At 32.5% G+C, this 23,551-nt stretch overlaps 1 protein-coding gene across 2 annotated transcripts in view; it reads right to left on the bottom strand.

Annotated features, from left to right (window-relative positions):
* Positions 1-4,015: 4,015 nt before the first annotated feature.
* Positions 4,016-23,551, bottom strand: part of NimA (Nimrod A) — an 82,642-nt gene continuing 63,106 nt past the window's right edge. The window contains exons 2-6 of one of the 2 annotated variants that reach the window (XM_075293949.1): positions 9,800-9,974; positions 9,584-9,701; positions 5,111-5,798; positions 4,906-5,053; positions 4,016-4,758 (exon numbers count right to left, since the gene is read on the bottom strand). In XM_075293949.1, the coding sequence (XP_075150064.1) occupies positions 4,184-4,758; positions 4,906-5,053; positions 5,111-5,798; positions 9,584-9,701; positions 9,800-9,974 (1,704 nt within the window). In that variant the 3' untranslated portion in view covers positions 4,016-4,183. Of the gene's footprint in view, positions 4,759-4,905; positions 5,799-9,583; positions 9,702-9,799; positions 9,975-23,551 lie in introns of both variants that reach the window. The other variant, XM_075293948.1, reaches the window with a different exon arrangement.

Raw genomic sequence — 23,551 nt, 5'->3', positions numbered from 1 at the left:
GTTTTTATAAAATTCTGTTCGCTGCAAACAAGTTAAAAAATTAAATGGTCACGATAAAAATGTAAATGGTCTTTATGGCCATGTCATGGTTCTAGACATGTCTATACTTAACCTATAAAAATACTTTTTTCCCTGTAAAAAAGTAAAAAAAAATTGAATGGTCAGATACATGATTTTCCCGACCATTTAATGGTCTCAAATTCTATCATTTAAATGATAGAACATGTTTGCGGTATTTGAGAACCATTCAAATGCTTATTGCCACCATAAATTTTTCTCCGCTCGAAAACTATTTTTACAAAGACAAAATACATGGTTTTCGCGGCAATTACATGCTCTAGCTAAGCATTAAATGGATGCGGCAACCATGTCCAAACATGGTTTTTCTGTGCGTGTATATAACTGTTTGCATTGCCTGTGCGTTGATAGCTATAGCGACAATTGTCTGTTGATGACAATAACAGCTACGCATCCCAATAGATAGTGTGTTGGCTTACAAACTGTATGGAGCGCGGTTTGATTCTATGTCCAGACGACAGGCGAAATTTAAAAAATTTATATAATTTCATTTCATGTTAGCCTGATACCGAAACAGGCAATTGACGTCCAAATGCATTATATCTAATTATACAATTATTTTTCGAGTTTTATGGACAGATATATATTAAGGAACATGGTCAATAGAGCCATTGAAAAGAAAACGCCAGATACCAATCTATACACGCCTGGACTGTACATGTTTCGGTTCGGGCGAATGAACCTTTCCACAGCCTTTAGTATAGATCTGGCTGGGAGAGATAACTCAATTTTGGACCCTTTATGCTAACTCCTTATGGAGAAAACATTTGGGAAATTTCCTCTTACAAATTGAATCATATTTTCTCCCACTGTACATCATCTTTTCATATAACTTACAAGTCCCTTAATCTTATTTTTATTTCGTTCTGTTACATAGTAATGCAACCACACAAAATTTATTTTTAGAAAGCTAATTTGTTAGAATTCACCTAAGTGGTGAACAGTCGAACAATGCTTATTGTTTCTACAGTCAACTTACAACACATGTGACAACTTACAGAAACTGGTTTCCAGGATACAACAACAATTCTAACGCATACATTAGTCGTGTTTTTCCTAGTTTTACGACGGGCTCATCGTTGCTTATTATATTTCATATTAGCCTGATACCGAAACAGGCAATTGACGTCCAAATGCATTATATCTAATTATATATACAATTATTTTTCGAGCTTTATGGACAGATATAGATTATTTCTTTCGAATAATTTCTTCTACGTTCTTTGTATTACAGAAGAAGGAGTTAAGAACTAAAAAACCTTGTGAAAAAGATGTGAGGGAAGATGCAATTAGCCAAAAAATATTTTTTTTTCAGTTGGTCTTTATGAAATTGTTTTTATATCCTTAAAAGTATAAAAGATTTTCACAAAAAGTATATACTTTTCTTCCAAATAAACTTCCTTTCAGCAAAAAGCAAATGAGAAACGATATTTGTTATAATCTGCAATTATACGATGCTCCTTCTCACATTATTCTAAGCAAAAAATTTGATCTTTTATTATTTATTACAATTTTATTTATAATAAATATACAAATAAATAAAAAAAATAATTTTCTATAGAAATACAACATTTACAAAATTTTCTATAGAAACAAAAATTTGACATATTCTTTTTTCTATCGAAATAAAATTTTAACAAAATTTTCTGTGGAAATAAAATTTTGAAAAATTTTTCCATACAAATAAAATTTTGAAAAAATTGTCTATTGAAATAAAATTTTGACAAAATTTTCTATCGAAATAAAATTTTAACAAAATTTTCTATAGAAATAAAATTTGAACAAAATTTTCTATAGAAATAACATTTTGACAAAATTGTCTATCGAAATAAAATTTTGACAAAATATTTCTATCGAAATAAAATTTTAACAAAATTTTCCATCGAAATAAAATTTTAACAAAAGTTTCTACAGAAATAAAATTTTTAAAAAATTTTCTATTGAAATAAAATTTTGAAAAAATTTTCTACTGAAATAAAATTTTGATAAAATGTTCTATCGAAACAAAATTTTTACAAAATTTTCTATAGAAATAAAATTTAGACAAAATATTCGATAGAAATAAAATTTCGACAAAATTTTCTATAGAAATAAAATTTTGACAAAATATTCTATCGAAATAAAATTTTAACAAAACTTTCTTTAGAAATAAAACTTGGAGAAAATTTTCTATAGAAATGAAATTTGGACAAAATTTTCAATAGAAATAAAATTTTAACAAAATTTTCTATAGAAATAAAATTTTGACAAAATTTTCTATAGAAATAAAATTTTGACAAAATTTTCTATAGAAATAAAATTTTGACAAAATTTTCTATAGAAATAAAATTTTGACAAAATTTTCTATAGAAATAAAATTTTAACAAAATTTTCTTTAGAAATAAAATTTTGACAAAATTTTCTATAGAAATAAAATTTTGACAAAATTTTCTATCGAAATAAAATGTTGACAAAATTTTCTATAAAAAAAAAATTTGGCAAAATTTGCTACAGAAATAAAATTTTGACAAAATTTTTAAAGAAATAAAATTTTGACAAAATTTTTATAGAAATAAAATTTTGACAAAATTTTCTATAGAAATAAAACTTTGACAAAATTTTCTATCGAAATAAAATTTTGACAACATTTTCTATAAAAATAAAATTTTGACAACATTTTCAATAAAATGTAAAATTTTGACAAAGTTTTCTATAGAAATAAAATTTTAACAAAATTTTCTATAGAAATAAAATTTTGACAAAATTTTCTATAGAAATAAAATTTTGACAAAATTTTCTATAGAAATAGAATTTTGACAAAATTTTCTATAGAAATAAAATTTTGACAAAATTTTCTATAGAAATAAAATTTTAACAAAATTTTCTATAGAAATAAAATTTTGACAACATTGTCTATAGAAATAAAATGTTGACAAAATTTTCTATAGAAATAAAATTTTAACAATATTTTCTATAGAAATAAAATTTTAACAAAATTTTCTATAGAAATAATATTTTGACAAAATTTTCTATAGAAATAAACTTTTGACAAAATTTTCTATAGAAATAAACTTTTGTCAAAATTTTTCTATAGAAATAAAATTTTGACAAAATTTTCTATAGAAATAAAATGTTAACAAAATTTTCTATAGAAATAAAATTTTGACATAATGTTCTATAGAAATAAAATTTTGACAAACTTTTCTATAAAAATAAAATTTGGACAGAATTTTCTATCGAAATAAAATTTTGACAAAATTTTCTATAGAAATAAAATGTTGACAAAATTTTCTATAGAAATAAAATTTTGACAAAATTTTCCAAAGAAATAAAACGTTGACAAAATTTTCTATCGAAATAAAATTTTGAAAAAATTTTCTATCGAGATAAAATTTTAACAAAATTTTCTATCGAAATAAAATTTTAACAAAATTTTCTATCGAAATAAAATTTTATCAAAATTTTCTATCGAAATAAAATTTTAACAAAATTTTATTTCTATAGAAAATTTTATTTATAGAAAATTTTAGAAATAAAATTTTGACAAAATTTTCTATAGAAATAAAATTTTGACAAAATTTTCTATAGAAATAAAATTTTGACAAAATTTTCAATTAAAATAAAATTTTGACAAAATTTTCTATCGAAATAAAATTTGGCCAAAATGTTCTATCAAAATAAAGCTTTGGAAAACAGATTTTTTGTTTGGTAGTTTTTACGTCAAATTTTCTCCCAATTTTGGTAGATTATTTTTGGATCGAGTGGCAACCGTGATCTTTATCCGTTCAAAATTTGTAGAATTATTTCTAAAAAAAGCGATTTGGAACCACTGTGCGGTCCTGAGCATTATTACCTAAGACGTCTCGTCTCCTTCTGGATGTTGCAAAAAATATGCACTAACTTTTAATAACACTGTGGAATAGGGTTGCGTAGGGTAGAAATACAAAACCCACAAACATTTTTTGTAACTAAAAATGTATTTTTATTTGTAATAAAATCTTTTTCAATATACAATAAAATTATTTAAAATTAAAATTTAGACGATTACGAAATAAAAACTAAAATATAGAAAAAATTAAAAAATAATATGGAAATAATAATAATGGATGGTATTTATGGCACATATTTAAATGTGGGCGACTTTATGAGATGTATGAGTATGCTGAGACACTTGAAGATATTTGCTGTTCTGCGGTGGAATAACCAATTGGGACACATGATGCGTGGTTGTGGTATTGGCAGTGGTACTCGTATTTCCTTGAGCAATTGGTTGATTACTGGGATTTATTGATTGATTATGCTGATGTTGAATTTGGAGCTGTTGCGTTTGAGGTTGGATTTGTTGAAAACTCAATTGGGGATAATAAGGTTGCGACGATGAAGAATGATGCTGATGTTGTGCCATATAAACATTATGCTGAGTAGCATGATTCTGAGGTTGTGGCTGAAGTTGCTGCTGCTGCAGTTGCTGATTATGATGCACTGGATGACTTGAATGTTGAAGATGATGATGGTGTTGGTGATGCTGCATGGCTGTGGGATAACGTATCTCATCATAGAGATGCGAATCCATGCTGCCTTTACGGGATTTTGGTGTAACCACTGAATATAATGATTCCTTTCGTGCATAGGCATATGAATTGATAGTGGGGGCAGGCGATATAGAGGAACTATTACTGGGTGAATCATACAAGTCGGGTCCTGCAACAAAAACAAAGAGAAAAACAAAACACAAACAAAAAATGAAATAAAACAATGTAAAGATTTCCAGCCTAGTCTCTTGAGGCGTTGTTTAGTTCAAGTCCATATTCTCGTTAGACCTACTCCTGTTAGTAGACACTTACATACCCTCGATTTTATTTCGTACCATCTGCGTAAAGGCTGGTAAATCGGGCAGGGGTTTGAGGAAACTTTTACCCACCGTACCGCCAGAACCCACACCTACGCCGCCTCCACCATTTAGTTCTTGCAAATGTTGTTGATCACTCGTATATGCCTGCAAGGGAGGTGGTGTTATAATAATGGGAGAATTTGGTGTGGGCACTAGGCTAACATTACGCGCTGCCAAAGCTGCTTCCACTTGGGCCTTTTGCAAGTGATATCGCCGATAGACATATAGAAAGCCCATGCCAATGGCCAACATAATAATTAGCAATATAATCAAGAGAGTTGTTAGCAAACTATTCTCATGATCTGAATTGTGAGTTTCATTGGCATTGGACATTTCTTCGTTGCTACCCGCATGCACTCCCAGTCCGGCTAAATTGAGTTTTTCCTCATGTGAAATATTATGCTGTTGTCCTGGCCAGCCGGTAATGACATGTATCACCTCTGGGGTCTTGGCAGCTGTATGTATATTATCCAGTAGACCTTGTCCTTGCTGATGGACAATAATTTTTGGTGTATGCGGTACCTCACTTTCTTGTTTTATTACAATCACTTCTGGTATGGTGGGAGTTGTGGTTGTGACTTCAAGCACTTGAGGAATATTAAGACTCTCTGTTGTGGTGCTGGTCACTATGTTCACTATGTTTTTTGCTATCCGATCCAAATTGTGAGTGATATTGACAATTGTGGAATTGAGAGTGGCTATCATGGCGTGAGTGGCATTAGGTGCTATAGGTGGATTGGTCATGGGTACATCACAAGCTCCAGTTTGTGGATGACATTGTTTATTTTCACATTCGCAAGCTTTTCGGCACATTACACCATGTGTACCCATGGGGCAGGGTTTTTCACAACTGAAAAGACAAATTGGGTAATTTATGAGAATTTGAGTCAGGTTGAGTGAGGTTAAGTTGAATGGAGGAATATGATATTCTCCTCCTTCTACATGCGGAATATGAGGTATGGGAGAAAATAATTTTGACGTGTTTTCTCCAATTCCGTTCTCCACTTTTTAGAAATTCTCAACTATAATGCTTCAACTATCGAACTTAACATATTTTCAGGCGAGAGAGAGAGAGAAGAGAGGAAAGTGCTTACAAGTCTACTATTCGACTCATTTACTTTATTAGTTTTTACCCTACGGGAATTGGGTCAACCCCAGGACCGATACAGGACAACTTCCTGGTATGTATGCACCAGTACCAGTTCTTGTCAAAACGTACGGAAGAGACCGGTCACTTTAACATGGTTTCACTAGGGCAATTTAATAGGACTATCCCATAGGCAGGTCCGTCAGGGACAATCTAATCGCAACAGAAAGGAACAAATATTGATCAAATATTAATCAATAAATTGATCCAATAAAATTGTAGTATCAAGAGAGGACAGAAATCATGAAAAAATTGCGAAAATTTGAGCTCTATCCGACAATGACTATTTGCACAAATTTTTAGTAGGGTGAAGCTTTCACCATGTCCACAATTTTTATTGGAATTGGGTTCAAAATTTACAAAAACAAAAAAAAAAACATTACAGTATAAAAGTAATTTATGAAATGATGGCGCAACATGAAAAGAAGGTGGCAGAGAAGTGTCACCGTTAAGAAGGGCCACCTTAGCAGCACTACGCTTGCACTGATCACCTTTTTTATACCCTCCACCATAGGATGGGGGTATATTAACTTTGTCATTCCGTTTGTAACACATCGAAATATTGCTCTAAGACCCCATAAAGTATATATATTCTGGGTCGTGGTGAAATTCTGAGTCCATCTGAGCATGTCCGTCCGTCCGTCTGTTGAAATCACGCTAACTTCCGAACGAAACAAGCTATTGACTTGAAACTTGGCACAAGTAGTTGTTATTGATGTAGGTCGGACGGTATTGCAAATGGGCCATATCGGTCCACTTTTACGTATAGCCCCCATATAAACGGACCCCCAAATTTGGCTTGCGATTGCTCTAAAAGAAGCAAATTTCATCCGATCAGGCTGAAATTTGGTACATGGTGTCTGTATATGGTCTCTAAAAACCATGCAAAAATTGTTCCATATCGGTCCACTTTTACGCATAGCCCCCATATAAACGGACCCCCAAATTTGGCTTGCGATTGCTCTAAGAGAAGCAACTTTCATCCGATCCGGCTGAAATTTGGTACATGGTGTTAGTATATGGTCTCTAACAACCATACAAAAATTGGTTCATATCGGTCCACTTTTACGTATAGCCCCCATATAAACGGACCCCCAAATTTGGCTTGCGATTGCTCTAAGAGAAGCAAATTTCATCCGATCCGGCTGAAATTTGGTACATGGTGTAAGTATATTGTCTCTAACAACCATGCAAAAATTGGTCCACATCGGTCCATAATTATATATAGCCCCCATATAAACCGATCCCCAGATTTGAACTCCGGAGCCTCTTAGTGGAGCAAAATTCAACCGATCCGTTTGAAATTTGGTACGTGGTGTTAGTATATGGTCTCTAACAACCATGCAAAAATTGGTCCATATCGGTTTCATAATTATATATAGCCCCCATATAAACCGATTCCCAGATTTGGTTTGCGGATCCTATAAGAAAAGCAAATTTCTATAGTTATATATAGTTATCTATAGTTATATATAGCCGATCCCCAATCACACAAAAATTGGTCTATATCGGTTCATAATCATGCTTGCCACTCGAGCAAAAATAATCTAGGTTAGGTTAGGTTATGTGGCAGCCCGATGTATCAGGCTCACTTAGACTATTCAGTCCATTGTGATACCACAGTGGTGAACTTCTCTCTTATCACTGAGTGCTGCCCGATTCCATGTTAAGCTCAATGACAAGGGACCTCCTTTTTATAGCCGAGTCCGAACGGCGTTCCACCTTGCAGTGAAACCACTTAGAGAAGTTTTGAAACCCTCAGAAATGTCACCAGCATTACTGAGGTGGGATAATCCACCGCTGAAAAACTTTTTGGTGTTCGGTCGTAGCAGGAATCGAACCCACGACCTTGTGTATGCAAGGCGGGCATGCTAACCATTGCACCACGGTGGCTCCTCGAAAAATAATCTAGCAAAATTTTATTTCTATAGATATATTTTATTTCTATAGAAATTTTATTTCTATAGAAAATTTTGTCAAAATGTTATTTCTATAGAAAATTTTGTCAAAATGTTATTTCTATAGTAAATTTTTTTAAAATCGTATTTCTATAGAAAATTTTGTCCAAATTTTACTTCTATAGAAAATGTTGTCAAAATTTTATTTCTATAGAAAATTTTGTCAAACTTAATTATATACGTATTTAATCGGCCATTTTAAGTTTAATATATACCACGTATGGACTACGTGGTATATATTACGGTATTAGGAAGTTTTAAGATACCTTGTCATCGGCGAAAGTTACCGCAACCCAAGTAATTCGATTGTGGATGACAGTCTTCAGTAGAAGTTTCTACGCAATCCATGGTGGAGGGTACATAAGCTTCGGCCTGGCCGAACTTACTGCCGTATATACTTGTTTTTCATTGTCATGTTGAACCATGTACAACTTATGGTGAAAAGTATAGATGTAATTCCTACACGTCATACTCTCGTTCATGTGTCCTTACTTTCGTTCAGTAGGGGTGTTCCTCCTGTAGCGCTCTGAATCGTATCGCCCAGTAAGTGATTACGTCGTTTTCTCCTACTGCATTATCCTTCCTTCCCTCACAAATTTTGGAAATTTGTGTCCCTCCGTAAATATCGTATGTCTTTTAACTAAGACCAATTTTCCTTAGAGTAACGAAACACATTTTCGATTTGAAGAAATCACTCTTAAATTAAGTGAAATATTCAATCTTTACATTTAAGATGACAACGGTTCAAATATAGGCTAAGACTTATTTTGATTATTTTGCATCTTTGGTTTAAAGTTATTTTTTTTTAATTAACTGAAACTGATATTTGTTTGTTCGTGAATGGCTTTATTAATATACCGGGGGAAGAGAATGAAAATTTGATAAATGAGACTTGTATCATAATATTAATTTTTTTGATCCTAAATGAGACTTGTATCCTAATTTTAATTTTTTTGATCCTAAATCTAAAGCCAGATAGGAACCTACAAAATTTCTTTATTATAAAAAAGCCCCATCTTTGGTCAAAATCTTTGGATCCAAGTAAACTTGTTTTGAGTACAGTATGTATTAAACCTCTAATGCCCAAGCCCGCTTATAGGCGGTCTTCATTTAATAAGGAAGTTTTTAGTAAAACGCACCTTAAGACAACAAAAATGGGTAAAATAAAAAGAAAAGTTAGTTAAAACTGTTCAAGAGGCTTCGCAGCATATACTGAATTTTACCGTATAAATTTGTCTTGTTTAGTTTTCTTGCTTTCTTGTCGTTAACATTGAAAATTTAATCAGCTGGCAAAAAAAATGGGGCATTAGAGGGAAAATTTACGTACACGCCGTAGCTTTATCCCCATTTGCCCTAATTTTTGAGGTTGGTCCTATTCTTCCGTGAGGGAAGAATTAATTCAATTTAAATAAATTTCGTTTTAAGAGATTGATCTCCTTGTGAACTATCTGTAATATCCCATCCCAACTTTTTAACGATTTTTATTCTCAAAGTTTTTAAATTCACCATTAAAATATTTATTGCACTTACAATTCTCCTGTCCATCCTATGGCACAATGGCAAGTACCTGATTTATTGTCACAGGCTGCTCCATTATGACACTGACATAGATTTTTGCACTCCAGGCCCCAGTGATCGTGGTCGCAACCTAAAGGTTAAACAAAATTTTAACAATTACAAATAATTAATTAATACCCAAATTGAATTTTAGTTGCTATTTTTTATTTATTTCATATTGCAACTCACGTTGTGTGCAATGTTTTCCCATATAACCGGGCTCACAACTGCATATATCCGGTTTTAGACAAAAGCCTCGACCACAACCACTACGACAAACAGGTTTACAAACTGTATCATTTATCGATAAATTTCCATCATAGCCGGCGCAGCAAAATCGTATGGTTCGTGTCTTAGTTACATTCTAAAAGAAAGAGAAATATAATATGTGGTAAATAAATAGAAGCCTAAAAGTATGCTATTTCTTAATTTTAAATATATCCCCCCATGTTTCGATATTCGGAATTGCAAATCGCAAGAATTTAGTTTTTTTTATAAAGAAACAAAATTGAGATACCATCGGACTTCAATTCAATTTGCATTTGAACTTCTTATCAAATATAACTATGTTGCCAAAACTTAAATTTGTATGTTTTAGGGTTAAGAAAATGTCGCCAAAGGAAATTTTGCGATTCCTAATATCGGAATATCGTTTTACCATGTCCGTATGTCAGTCTGTTGTAAACACGCTACACCCTTCAATAATGACACTATCATCCTGAAATTTGAGTGAGATTCGTGGGTTGTCTGCAACCAAGCCATGTTCGAAGATGGGCTACATCGGTCCAATTTTTATACAGCCCCCATATAAATCAAGCCCACCCCCCACACTACATCATTGCAGGTGGGCTGTCTGAGTATATATTAATGCCAACATTTTTTTGGAACATTACTTCTCAGCCAATTCGCCACCTCTCTTATTGCTAATATTTCAGCCTGAAAAACACTACAGTAATAAGGTAATCTATTCGCTATTCGTAGTTCCAGATCTTTAGAATATACTCCGAAACCCACTTGTCCATCCAATTTGGTCGAAAAATGGTCTCGTCAAAGTGTAATCCACTACGTTAGGCACATCTGACATTGTTTTGAGGACCGAACTGTGGCCGTACCTTTTTTCCGGCCACAGCGATAGATCTCGCAACCGCACAGCTGTTGTTGCAGCTGACTATTTGGCCAAAATGCCTAAAGGCAATAGATGCAGCATGACATTAAGGAAATTTGTTCCTGTCTTACTGAATGTGCCTGAGATACACAAGCACGCCATACGCCGAACTTTGTCTAAACTTGTCGGCTGGTGAAGTGCCGGCCACCAGATTACAACACCATATAGCATTATAGGTCTAACCACTGCCGTGTATAGCCAATGCACAATTTTCGGTTGTAGTCCCCACTTTTTTCCTATTGCCTTTTTGCACGAGTACAAAGCTACTGCGACTTTTCTCGCCCTTTCTTCAATATTAAGCTTAAAGTTCAGCTTTAAAAAAAAAAATATTCATATAATCTCATGTGTAGAAAATTTTATTTATGCATAGGTATGTATACAATATTTTTATACCCACCACCATAGAATGGTGACGGCAATCGTACTGAAGTTTTGCACAAACTCGTCTTTTGTCTGCAGGCAGGTCAAGTTAGAAGATGGGCTATATCAGTCCAGGTTTTGATATAGTCCCCATATAAACCGAAATCGTAATTTTTATCCAATTTGCCTGAAATTTGAAACCTGGAGGTATTTTATGACCATAAAGAGGTGTGCCAAAAATGTTTTGGTATAGCCCCCATATAGACCGATCTCCCGATTTTACTTCTTGGGCTTATAGAAACCGCAGTTTTTATTCAATTTACCTGAAATTGGAAATTTAGAGGTATTGTAGGACCACAAATACGTGTGCCAAAAATTGTGAGTATCGATCCATATTTTGGTATAGCCCCCATATAGACCGATCTTCCGATTTTACTTCTTGGGATTATAGAAACCGCAGTTTTTATTCAATTTACCTGAAATTGGAAATCTAGAGGTATTGTAGGACCACAAATACGTGTGCCACAAATTGTGAGTATCGGTCCATGTTTTGGTATGGTCTCCAATAAAACGACCTCCCGATTTTGGGTCTTGGGCTTATAGAAACCGTAGTTTTTATCCAATTTGTCTGAAATTGGAAATCTAGAGGTATTTTAGGACCATAAAGAGGTGTGCCGAAAATGGTGAGTATCGGTCCATATTTTGGTATAGCCCCCATATAGACCGATTTCAAGATTTTACTTCTTGGGCTTCTAGAATCCGAAGTTTTTATCTTATTTGCCTGAAATTGGAAATCTAGAGGTATTTTCGGGTCAATAAGAGGTGTGCCGAAAATGGTGAGTATCGGTCCATATTTTAGTATAGCCCCCATAACAACGATCTCCCGATTTAACTCCTTGGGTTTCTAGAAACCGTAGTTTTTATCTGATTTGCCTGAAATTGTAAATGTTGTGGTATTTTAAGCTCACGGATTAAGTTTTTATCGGTCCATTTGGTAATGCCTCCATATAGACCGACTTCACTTCTTGAGGGTGTAGAAGGCGCACTGATCATGAAAATTGCTTGAAACTCAATGTAAAATTTCCAAATTTTACTTCTACAGATTTAAGATTTCAAATCAAGACTTTATTTTATAATTTTCTTGTACACTTACAAGAGATGTTAATGATTCCTTTAAAACTCAAACAAAAATGGTTCTTATAAATCCAGAATCTGATATAGTCCTCATAGGTGAAATCTTTAAATTTATCTTCGGGAATATCCTCAAGTCCTCAAGCCCTCCTGAAATTTCAAAGGAAACCGTAATATTTGGTTCATGGTGGTGGTGGTTCACCTCATAGGTGAAATCTTTAAATTTATCTTCGGGAATATCCTCAAGTCCTCAAACTCTCCTGAAATTTCAAAGGAAACCATAATATTTGGTTCATGGTGGTGGGTATTTATGATTCGGCCCGGCCGAACTTAGTGCTGTATATACTTGTTATAATATTAAATTGAGCCGACGGGCTTTTTGGGCAGCAAATAAATCAATGACATCTTCAGTCGGCACATTTATTCGGCGATGAACCGACATTAATGCTAATCCTTTGAGTCTACTCTCGCTAGTCGAATTTCTAAGATACGTCTTTAATCTCTTCATTGTTGAAAATGAACGTTCGGATGAGCACGTAGTAACTGCAGGGATGGAAAATGCAGTACTATAGTACTTTTTTCAAACCTTTTTAACCCCGGTCAGTACCGTAGAACCCCCGCGAATGATTTTGTACCTTTTGTGTAGACATTTTTGAGTCGATATCAGATTTATGGTACAATAGCTTTGGCAAAATATTTTAATATTTTGAGAATGTCTTTATCAACCTTATTTGCTAATAGTCTTTTACAAATATGGCAAAACAGACATGTTCATGTGGGAAGAAAATCTCGATTTTGTAAAAGACATAGTCAAAAACAGGATTTTATTGAACTTCAAGAAAGTTTTAGTCGAAAAAAGAATGCGATTCTATATTATCGATTTTTTATTTTATTTATTTTTATTTTTTTATTTTGTAAAAATTTTATTTCAATTGAAAATTTTGTAAAAATGTTATTTCTATAGGAAATTTTTGCAAAATTTTATTTCTATAGAAAATTTTGTCAAAATTTTATTTTCTTTAAAATTCAGTCTCTTGGCAATAATCTTCCAGTGAAATTTTTGTTGAAATTTAGTAAAAAGTACCTTTCCGCTCAAAAAATACCTTTTTTGTACTTTCTTAAAAATTGTATTTTCCATCCCTGAGTAACTGGCAAAGTGACCAAAATTTTTAAAAGAATATGCACGTTTGGAAAAATCTCTTTATTGCTACCATCGCTGATTTAGGCAGGTTCTTTTCGCAGGTTTTGCGCCATTTCATTTACACATGTGTGTTTGGCTGTTTCGTTGTTGTTGCTATGGCCAAACAAAGCGAGTCATGTTCACAAAAAGAACAACAAACACACATAAAAAGCAGAAATACATTTTCCAAAAATGAAATTTGTGGTGCGAGAACAAAAATCGTCGTTTGTCGGGCTTTTCAACTAGTATTCTATGATTTGTGCAAGTTTTATAGGCAAGCGTTTTTCAAAATAAAACCTCCAGCTTTTCTTCAACATCTTCGATAAGATTTTTCTATGCAGCTAAAAATATATATTTATTTATATAAAAATATTCATTCATTTCGGGGGGGGGGGGGGGTTTGATCCCCCTCATCCCCCCCCCCCCTAAATACAGCCTTGGGCTCTTTGTATAATATATCGGATTGTGGATGGGAATTTTCCCATGACTGCTAGCGCCACATCATCTGCGTATGCCACCACTTTTATATTTTCTTTTTCTAGGGAAACCAGAAGGTTGTTTATAGCAACATTCCAAAGAAGAGGTGAAAGATCTCCTCCTTGGGGGGTGCCTCTGTCCACATACCTTTGTATGTTTGCTTGTCCTAGTGTGGCTGAAATACGTCTCTTCATTAGAAGTTCGTCTAACAGCCTAAGTATACATGGATCAACATTCAGAGTTGTCAGTCCATTTAATATCGAGCTCGGATGGACGTTATTGAATGCCCCTTCGATGTCTAGAAACGCCACGATTATGTATTCCTTGACAGATAGTGAGCTTTCAATAAAGCTGACTAGTTCATGCAAAGCGGTCTCAGTAGACCTTCCCTTCGAGTATGCATGCTGTCGTTTCGAGAGCAAACTTGAATCGACACTAGTTCTAAGATAAATATCTATCATCCTCTCCAGAGTCTTAAGTAGGAATGAGGATAAGCTGATTGGTCGGAAAAAAGCAAAATTTATGAACTTCATTTAAATTAATTTTTGTTTTGTTTCAAAGAATTTTTTACTTAATGTTGTGTAAATTGTGTGTCCTAATATTTAGGTTGTATAATCTTTCATATCAGGTGAATATTTTTGTGTAATGTGAAACACTATTCGATCTCGGCTATAAAAAATCATTGAGGTAAAACATGCAATCGGGCAGCACTCAGAACTACACCCAAATAAAAACTACTTTCCTGCGGAACGAAATTGTAGAAAAAAGAAACTCTCCTTTAATATAAAGTATTTTCGGCAATAGCAAATAAACACGAATTTATGAAAAACGATTTTTTTTGCATCAAAAGAAAACTTTGGTTGTCTAAAATTTCGTTCCTCAGAAAAGAAAACTCTTCTTTCTGTGTACCATAGTGGAGAATAGTCTAAAAGTGAGCTTGAATAATAACTCAGCATAAACGGCGTCGCCAAAAAGTAGTGAAAATCTTCTTTTTGGATCCGGCAAATTCAGTGGTACAAAATTGGCGCTTCTGCGCAAATTCTTAAGGTGTGATCCGAATTGGATGTAGATTCAAAAATTTTGTAATATTTTGCCAAATAAATAATTTATATATTTTTCTATGATTTTTAATGCAGAATAGATTTATCATTTTTCGACAAAATAATTTATGCCATTCTTTTTGGATCCGGCAAATTCAGTGGTACAAAATTGGCGCTTCTGCGCCAATTCTTAAGGGGTGATCCGAATTGGATGTAAATTCAAAAATTTTGTAATATTTTGCCAAATAAATAATTTATATATTTTTGTATGATTTTTAATGCAGAATAGATTTATCTTTTTTTCGACAAAATAATTTATACCATTTTCATAATTTTTGCTCTTTTTTAACCTATTTGAAACAAAAAAGTTAAAGTTACTCATTCAAAATATGAAGAAAGCGAATTGAATTAAAATTCTTTATTTTGACTATAAACAACTTCTTTGGGAGGACATTTTTTTGAAGTACTTTTAGAGTTGTGTCTTTAAAACAATTTGCAAATTTTGTTATTGGGAACGTATTTTCTAAGACAGGTGCAAAAAAAAAAAACTTCATTGGAAGTGGAAAAAATTGATGGATGATCCCGGGTTTTTTTATTAAAAAGAGATGTTTGTGGAACAACTTCCAATTTATTTCTTTTAAACAATAAACAGACTGACCCATATTTTCCTATTTGTAGTACCACTTATACTTATTTGGGTACACCATCCTAATGCATAAAATGATTTTCCCCAATTAGCTTTTTTTGTTTTCACTACTCTTGTTTGATCCAAATTCGCCTACTTCACTTTGAATAGAGAATAGCACTACAAAGGAATGTTGGGAACACTTTTGTGACTAGTCCCAAACAAAAAACAAAAATCGACGACTTCATTGAAATTTCCTGCTTATTAATTCATGCAATAATCTCAAAATTCATGCTATGCACAATGCTTCTTGCATGGGGGACTTAAATGACAGTACGTTTCGTTACAGAATAGGGAGTAGCATCAATGGAATGCTGCATTAATGAACAATGAAAGAATAGTCAGTCTACAAAGATATTAAGTGGCTGGGCTAATGATTACCACTGTATCGTCGACGGAGATATGAAATCTCTTGTTATCACTGCGTTTTAAACGTCAATTACTTTGTTTGCATATCGATTAAATGATACTTGAACTTTCATCCCAATGGTCAGCAGTAAGAATTTATAGAAAAAATGATAATCTTGTAATGTTTATAAGATAAACTGTTCATAGCAAACAAGTATATACGCCCGTAAGTTCGGCCAGGCCGAATCTTATGTACCCTCCACCACGGATTGCGTAGAAACTTCTACTAAAGACTGTCATCCACAACCGAATTACTTGGGATGCGGTAACAGTTGCAGATGACAAGGTATCTTAAAACTTCCTAACACCGTCTTCTAAATTGTAAGTTAGACCCTACGTGATATATATTAAAATAAATTTCGTATATATAAAAATTAAAAGAAAATTTTCTATAGAAATAAAATTTAAAAAAAAATTTCTATAGAAATAAAATTTTGAGAAAATTTTCTATAGACAAAAAATTTTGACAATATTTTCTATAGAAATAAAATTTTGACAAAATTTTCTATAGAAATAAAATTTTGACAAAATTTTCTATGGAAATAAAATTGTGACAAAATTTTCCATAGAAATAAAGTTTTGACAAAATTTTCTATGGAAATAAAATTTTGACAAAATTTTCTTTAGAAATAACATTTTGACAAAATTTTCTTTAGAAATAACATTTTGTCAAAATTTTATATAAAAATAAAATTTTGACAAAATTTTCTATAGTAATAAAATTTTGATAAAATTTTCTACAGAAATAAAATTTTGACAAAATTTTCTATGGAAATAAAATTTTGACAAAATTTTATGTAGAAATAAAATTTTTACAAAATTTTCTATAGTAATAAAATTTTGAGAAAATTTTCTATAGTAATAAAATTTTGACAAAATTTTCTATAGTAATAAAATTTTGACAAAATTTTCTACAGAAATAAAATTTTGAGAAAATGTTCTATAGTAATAAAATTTTGACAAAATTTTCTATAGAAATAAAATTTTAAAAGATTATTTTTGGCTCGAGTGGCAACCATGGACATGGTTGTTAGCGGCCATATACCAGCGCAATGTACCAAATTTAAATCGGATCGGATAAATTTTGCTCCTTCAAGAGGCTCCAAAGATCAAATCTGGGGATTATATAGGGGGCTATATATAATTATGAAGAGATATGGACCAATTTGTGCATGGTTGCTAAAGACCACACACTAACACCACTTACCAAGTTTCAACCGGACCGGATGAAAGTTGCTTCTCTAAGAGGCTCCGCAAGCCAAATCTGGAGGTCGGTTTATATGGGGGCTATACGTAAAAGTGGTCCGATATGGCCCAATTTCAATACCGTCCGACCTACATCAATAGCAACTACACAGAAAAAAAATTTCGTAGTTAAACTAACGCTAAATTTAACTTATTTTTATTGGAAAAAAATTTATTTGCTTGTAGTTGAATTTTATTATTTTTTCCGAAATTTTCCACAGCTTAATGAAATCTTACTGGTACAGGGCATAATAAGTTTGTGCATTTGTATGTAACGCGAAGAAATATTGGTCATAGAATTAAATTCTGAGTCGATTTAGCGATGTCCGTCTGTCTGTCTGTCTGTCCGTCCGTCTGTCTGTATATGTAATTTTGTGCACAAAGTACAGCTCGCAATTTAAGTCCGATCGTCTTCAAATTTGGCATAGGGCCGTTTCTTGGGACAGAGACAATCGCTATTGGTTTTGGCAAAAATCGGTTCAGATTTAGATATAGCTGCCATATATATTTATCCCCGATTTGGTCATAGCTAGCGTGTTTATCAACCGATTTTCTTGAAATACCGTACATCCGAATATTTTATGAGTCTCGAAAATCTTGCAAAATATCAGGCAAATCGGTTCAGATTTAGATATAGCTCCCATATATATCTTTCGTCCGATTTAGACTCATATGACCACAGAAGCCAAAGTTTACTACCGATCTTCGTGAAATTTTGCATAGAGGGTAGAATTGACATTGTACCAATGCTTGGTAAATTGGATTGAAATCGGTTCAAATTTAGATATAGCTATATATATATATATATATATATATATATATATATATATATATATATATATATATATATATATATATATATATATATATATATATATATATATATATATATATATATATATATATATATATATATATATATATATATATATATATATATATATATATATATATATATATATATATATATATATATATATATATATATATATATATATATATATATATATATATATATATATATATATATATATATATATATATATATATAATATTATATATATATATATATATATATATATATATATATATATATATATATATATATATATATATATATATATATATATATATCTTTCGCCCGATTTGGACTTATATGGTCTCAAAAGCTAGAGTTTTGCCCTGACTTACTTCAAATTCTGCACAAGCGGTACTTTTAATGATACTATTGTATGTGCTACATATGGTCAAAATCGATTCAAATTTAGATATAGCTCCCTTATATATCTTTCGTCCGTTTTGAACTTATATGGCCTCAAAATCCAGGGTTTTGCCGTGATTTGCTTCAAATTTCGCACAAGGAGTACGTTTAGTAGTATTGGTAATTGTGCCAAATTTCGTTGAAATCGGTTATATATGGCTCCCATATATATCTTTCGTCCGATTTAAATTTTAATTCTAGAGATTTTGTAGAAGTAAAAAATTGTCCCTTTTATATAGCTTCCAACAAATGTGAAGTAGTTGAGATGGTAACACAAATTTTGGCCTACATAGGGGTGAAGGGTATAATACAGTCGGCCCCGCCCGACTTTAGACTTTACTTACTTGTTTTTAAGTATGTCTCAACAATTTATGAACTAAACGTGAGTATTAAGTTCAATGACCGTACACATAAGTTCAATATGAACTAAAGCAAAATAAGATTTTCGTACGATTCCCAAAAATAGTAAGAATGAACTACTGCCTTGCATACACAAGGTCGTGGGATCGATTCCTGCTTCGACCGAACACCAAAAAGTTTTTCAGCGGTGGATTATCCCATCTCAGTAATGTTGGTGACATTTCTGAGGGTTTCAAAGCTTCTCTAAGTGGTTTCACTGCAATGTGGAACGCCGTTCGGACTCGGCTATAAAAAGGAGGTCCCTTGTCATTGAGCTTAACATGGAATCGGGCAGCACTCAATGATAAGAGAGAAGTTCACCAATGTGGTATCACAATGGACTGAATAGTCTAAGTGAGCCTGATACATCGGGCTGCCACCTAACCTAACCTAACTGTATGGTTAAAATGGTCATGATTTGGCGTCAATGATTTTCTTCTTTGCTTTTAGTTAATTTTTTCTTCTATGAGATGCTGTAATTTCGTGAACTGCAGTTAAAAAGTACAACAGGGCATTCAAATTTCCTGATTTTAACAACGCTTTGTGGAAAATGTGGAGCAAAATTTAATTCAATTTTCGTACAGGGAGTAGAATTAATGTTCTCGATATACATGTTAATTTTGGTTGAAATCGGTTTAGATTTAGATATAGCTCCCATATATATCTTTAGCTCGATTTGGACTTATATGACCCCAGAGGTAAATTAGTAATCAGATTTAATTGAAATTTTGCACAGAGAGTAGAATTAACATTCTCACTATGCTGGCCAAATTTGATTTAAACAGGTTCAGATTTAGATATGGCTCCCATATATATCTTTCGTTCAGATTTACTTGAAACTTTGCATAGGGAGTAGAATTAAGGTTCTGGATATACATGCCAATGTTGGTTGAAATTGGTTCATATTTAGATATAGTTCCCACATATATCTTTCGCCCGATTTTGCGACCACAGAGGTCAAAGTTGTAGTCCAATTTACGTGAATTTTGCAAAGGGAGTGGAATTAACATTCTAACTATGCTGGCTAAATTTGGTTGAAATCGGTTCAGATTTCAATATAGCTTCCACATATATAAGTTTTTGCGATTTGAACAAAAATGGCCAAAATACCCACAGTTTCCCTATAAAATCGCCACTGCTAAGTCGAAAACTTGTGAAAATTATTCCAATTTGCCTATACTTCTAAAACATATCTATCGACCGATAAATCATAAATACTCTTTTGCGAAGTTACATCAAAATTGGTTCAGATTTAAATGTTTCCCATATTTTTTACTAACATTGTGTTCCACCCCAGGGTATTAGCCGACTTAAATTTAGAGTCTATAAATTTTGTAGAACTCTGACAAATTTTGTCCAGATCTGGTAAGATTTAAATATATGTATATGGGAACATAAACCTTTATATATAGCACCCAACACATTGGATATGCTATCGAAAATGTGGATCTACAAAGTGGTGCAGAGTATAATATAGTCGGACCCGCCCAACTTAAGACTTTCCTTAGTTGTTATACCCTGCTCCACACTGTGGAACAGGGTATTATAAGTTCGTGAATATGTTTGCAACACCCAGAAGGAGACGAGATAGACATAGGGTGTCTTTGGCAAAAATGCTCAGGGTGGGCTCTTGAGTCGATATAGCGATGTCCGTCTGTCCGTGAACACATTTTTGTAATCAAAGTCTAGGTCGCAGTTTTAGTCCAATCGACTTCAAATTTGGCACAAGTATGTGTTTCGGCTCAGAATAGATCCCTATTGACTTTGGAAGAAATCGGTTAAGATTTAGATATAGCTCCCATATATATATTTTGCCAGATATGGACTTATATGGCCCCAGAAGCCAGAGTTTTACCCTAATTTGCTTAAAATTTTGCACAATAAGAACAATTAGTACTATAGTCAAGTGTGCCAAATCTTATTGAAATCGGTTCAGATTTAGATATAGCTCCCATATATAGCTTTCGCCCGATTTACACTCATATGACCACAGAGGCCAATTTTAAACTCCGATTTAGTTGAAATTTTGCACAGGGAGTATAATTAGCATTGTTGCTATGCGTGCCAAATTTGGTTGAAATCGGTTCAGATTTAGATATAGCTCCCATATATATGTTTTTCTGCTATCGACAAAAATGGTTAAAATACCAAAATTTTCCTTGTAAAATTGCCACTGCTTAGTCGAAAAGTTGTAAAAATGACTCTAATTTTCCTATACTTCTAATACATATATATCGAGCGATAAATCATAAATAAACTTTTTCGAAGTTTCCTTAAAATTGTTTCAGATTTAAACGTTTCCCATATTTTTTTACTAACATTGTGTTCCACCCTAGTGCATTAGCCTACTTAAATTTTGAGTCTATAGATTTTGTAGAAGTCTATCAAATTCTTCCAGATCGAGTGATATTTAAATGTATGTATTTGGGATAAACCTTTATATATAGCCTCCAACACATTTGACGGATGTGATATGGTATCGAAAATTTAGATCTACAAAGTGGTGCAGGGTATAATATAGTCGGCACCGCCCGACTTTAGACTTTCTTACTTGTTTTTTACTAGAATTGTGTTCCACCCTAGTGCATTAGCCAACTTAAATTTTGAGTCTATAGATTTTGTAAAAGTCTATCAAATTTTGTCCAACTCGAGTGATATTTATATATAGCACCAACACATTTGACGGATGTGATATGGTATCGAAAATTAAGATCTACAAAGTGGTGCAGGGTATTATATAGTCGGCCCCGCCCGACTTTAGACTTTCCATACTTGCTTTTTAACTAACATTGTGTTCCACCCGACTTAAATTTTGAGTCTATAGATTTTGTAGAAGTCTATCAAATTTTGTCCATATCGAGTGATATTTAAATGTATGTATTTGGGACAAACCTTTATATATAGCCCCCAAAACATTTGACGGATGTGATATGGTATCGAAAATTTAGATCTACAAAGTGGTGCAGGGCTTTCCTTACTAGTTTTATTTGAGATCATGGACTTACGTACGGATGTTTGATGAACTAAAAAGGGGAAAATTATACACAAATGTATCATAAAGATTTACTAAATTCGTACTTCTCACAAAATAGTTGATTTTTTCGTTCAATTAGTAAATTTTAATACAAATGCGCCCATCCTGAACTTCGTATGGCACTAAAGACAGTCTTGCAATTTTTAATTCCAATTTTTCTTTCAAGCTACAAAAATTGCTAGTGAACAAAATTAATTATGTCGAATAAATTTTATTAAGTTGGTCGATATTAAATATTTACTTATTTTTATAATATCGGCGTGATGTAATACAGTTTAGTTAAAATTTTCTAAATAATCCAGATTTTCTATTTTTTTTATTTATTGCGTATAAAATGTATAATTATGTTATTCAGTTAATATGGTACATGCCAAGAGTTTTGAAATGTCCAAATTTCTTTTCTACTTTAAAATTTCTATAACAATATTTTAACTATGTTCGAGAATGACTAGTTTTATTTTTCTAAAATTAACCAACATTTTTCTTCCTTGTGGGTTCACTGTTTTTTAAGTGTATATGTTTTCTGGTGTATTTTACCTTTCACTTTAAAGCAACAGAGTTTTTTGTTTAGAAATCAGCTTTCTGTATCGTAATAATCCCTCAATCCAAACAATAACATAATCATATTTCTATTACACCCATTCGCATAGCCACAACCATAATATCAAATATCCTTTCCACCTCATTTGTGTCAGTTATTCAAATATATACACGTCCTCAAGGAATTGTCAGTGTGGCACACTTTCCATATTGTCAAGTTTATTATCGTTTTCAATTTGTCTAAAATTTACAATAATGGTCAAAATTGCATCAAACCATAAAGGAGCCTAGACTGACATATATAATTTTTTTTGTTTGATTTGGGATCTGGAGGCGCAAATACAAACACATCACACACACACTCATATACAATTTTCATCTACAAAATTATATAATTCGTTATATATAGACAAAGAGGAGGCTGGCTGGATATTGAAAACAGTTGTAGACATGCGATTGTTGTGTGCCTGCGTCCAGGTGCTTTACTATACTACACACATTTCACTTTGTCAAACAAACCAAGTCGCCAGATATTTCCAATTGGCTTGCTAATCTACCAGTCAAGTAACCACAATTTAAGTTGATGTCAAATGCCCGCATTTTGAATGGACACCATATGGAGCGGCTAGTTGATATAGCCTCCAAAAATCCAACAATACTCAATTCATATAAATAATAATCGAGATAAATATTGCCCAAAATAGACAAACTGAACAATGTGATATTAGTGTGGTGAGTGGGGTTACTAACCAACCATACAGAGGAATCTCCTGTGGATGTGAAAAAATTTTTTTCAAAACTAAATATTTAGTTGCAAAAGATTGGATTAGCAATTTGTTCCAAATATTTTATTTTCAATTGCAATTACTGATTGTTCTGCGTTATTACTATACAGCCATTTTAATGTCATAGAGTAATGAAACCTTACTACCAACATTTTGTATTATTAGGTAATAATCTATTATGTTATTCATATGTTTCTGCTGCATTCTCTGCCTTTAGTTAGGGTTACACAG

The sequence above is a fragment of the Haematobia irritans genome, chromosome 2, assembly GCF_050003625.1.
Source record: "Haematobia irritans isolate KBUSLIRL chromosome 2, ASM5000362v1, whole genome shotgun sequence".
NCBI lineage: Eukaryota > Metazoa > Arthropoda > Insecta > Diptera > Muscidae > Haematobia > Haematobia irritans.
Note: the sequence above shows the minus strand (reverse complement) of the source record. Positions and strands in the feature narration are given on the sequence as shown.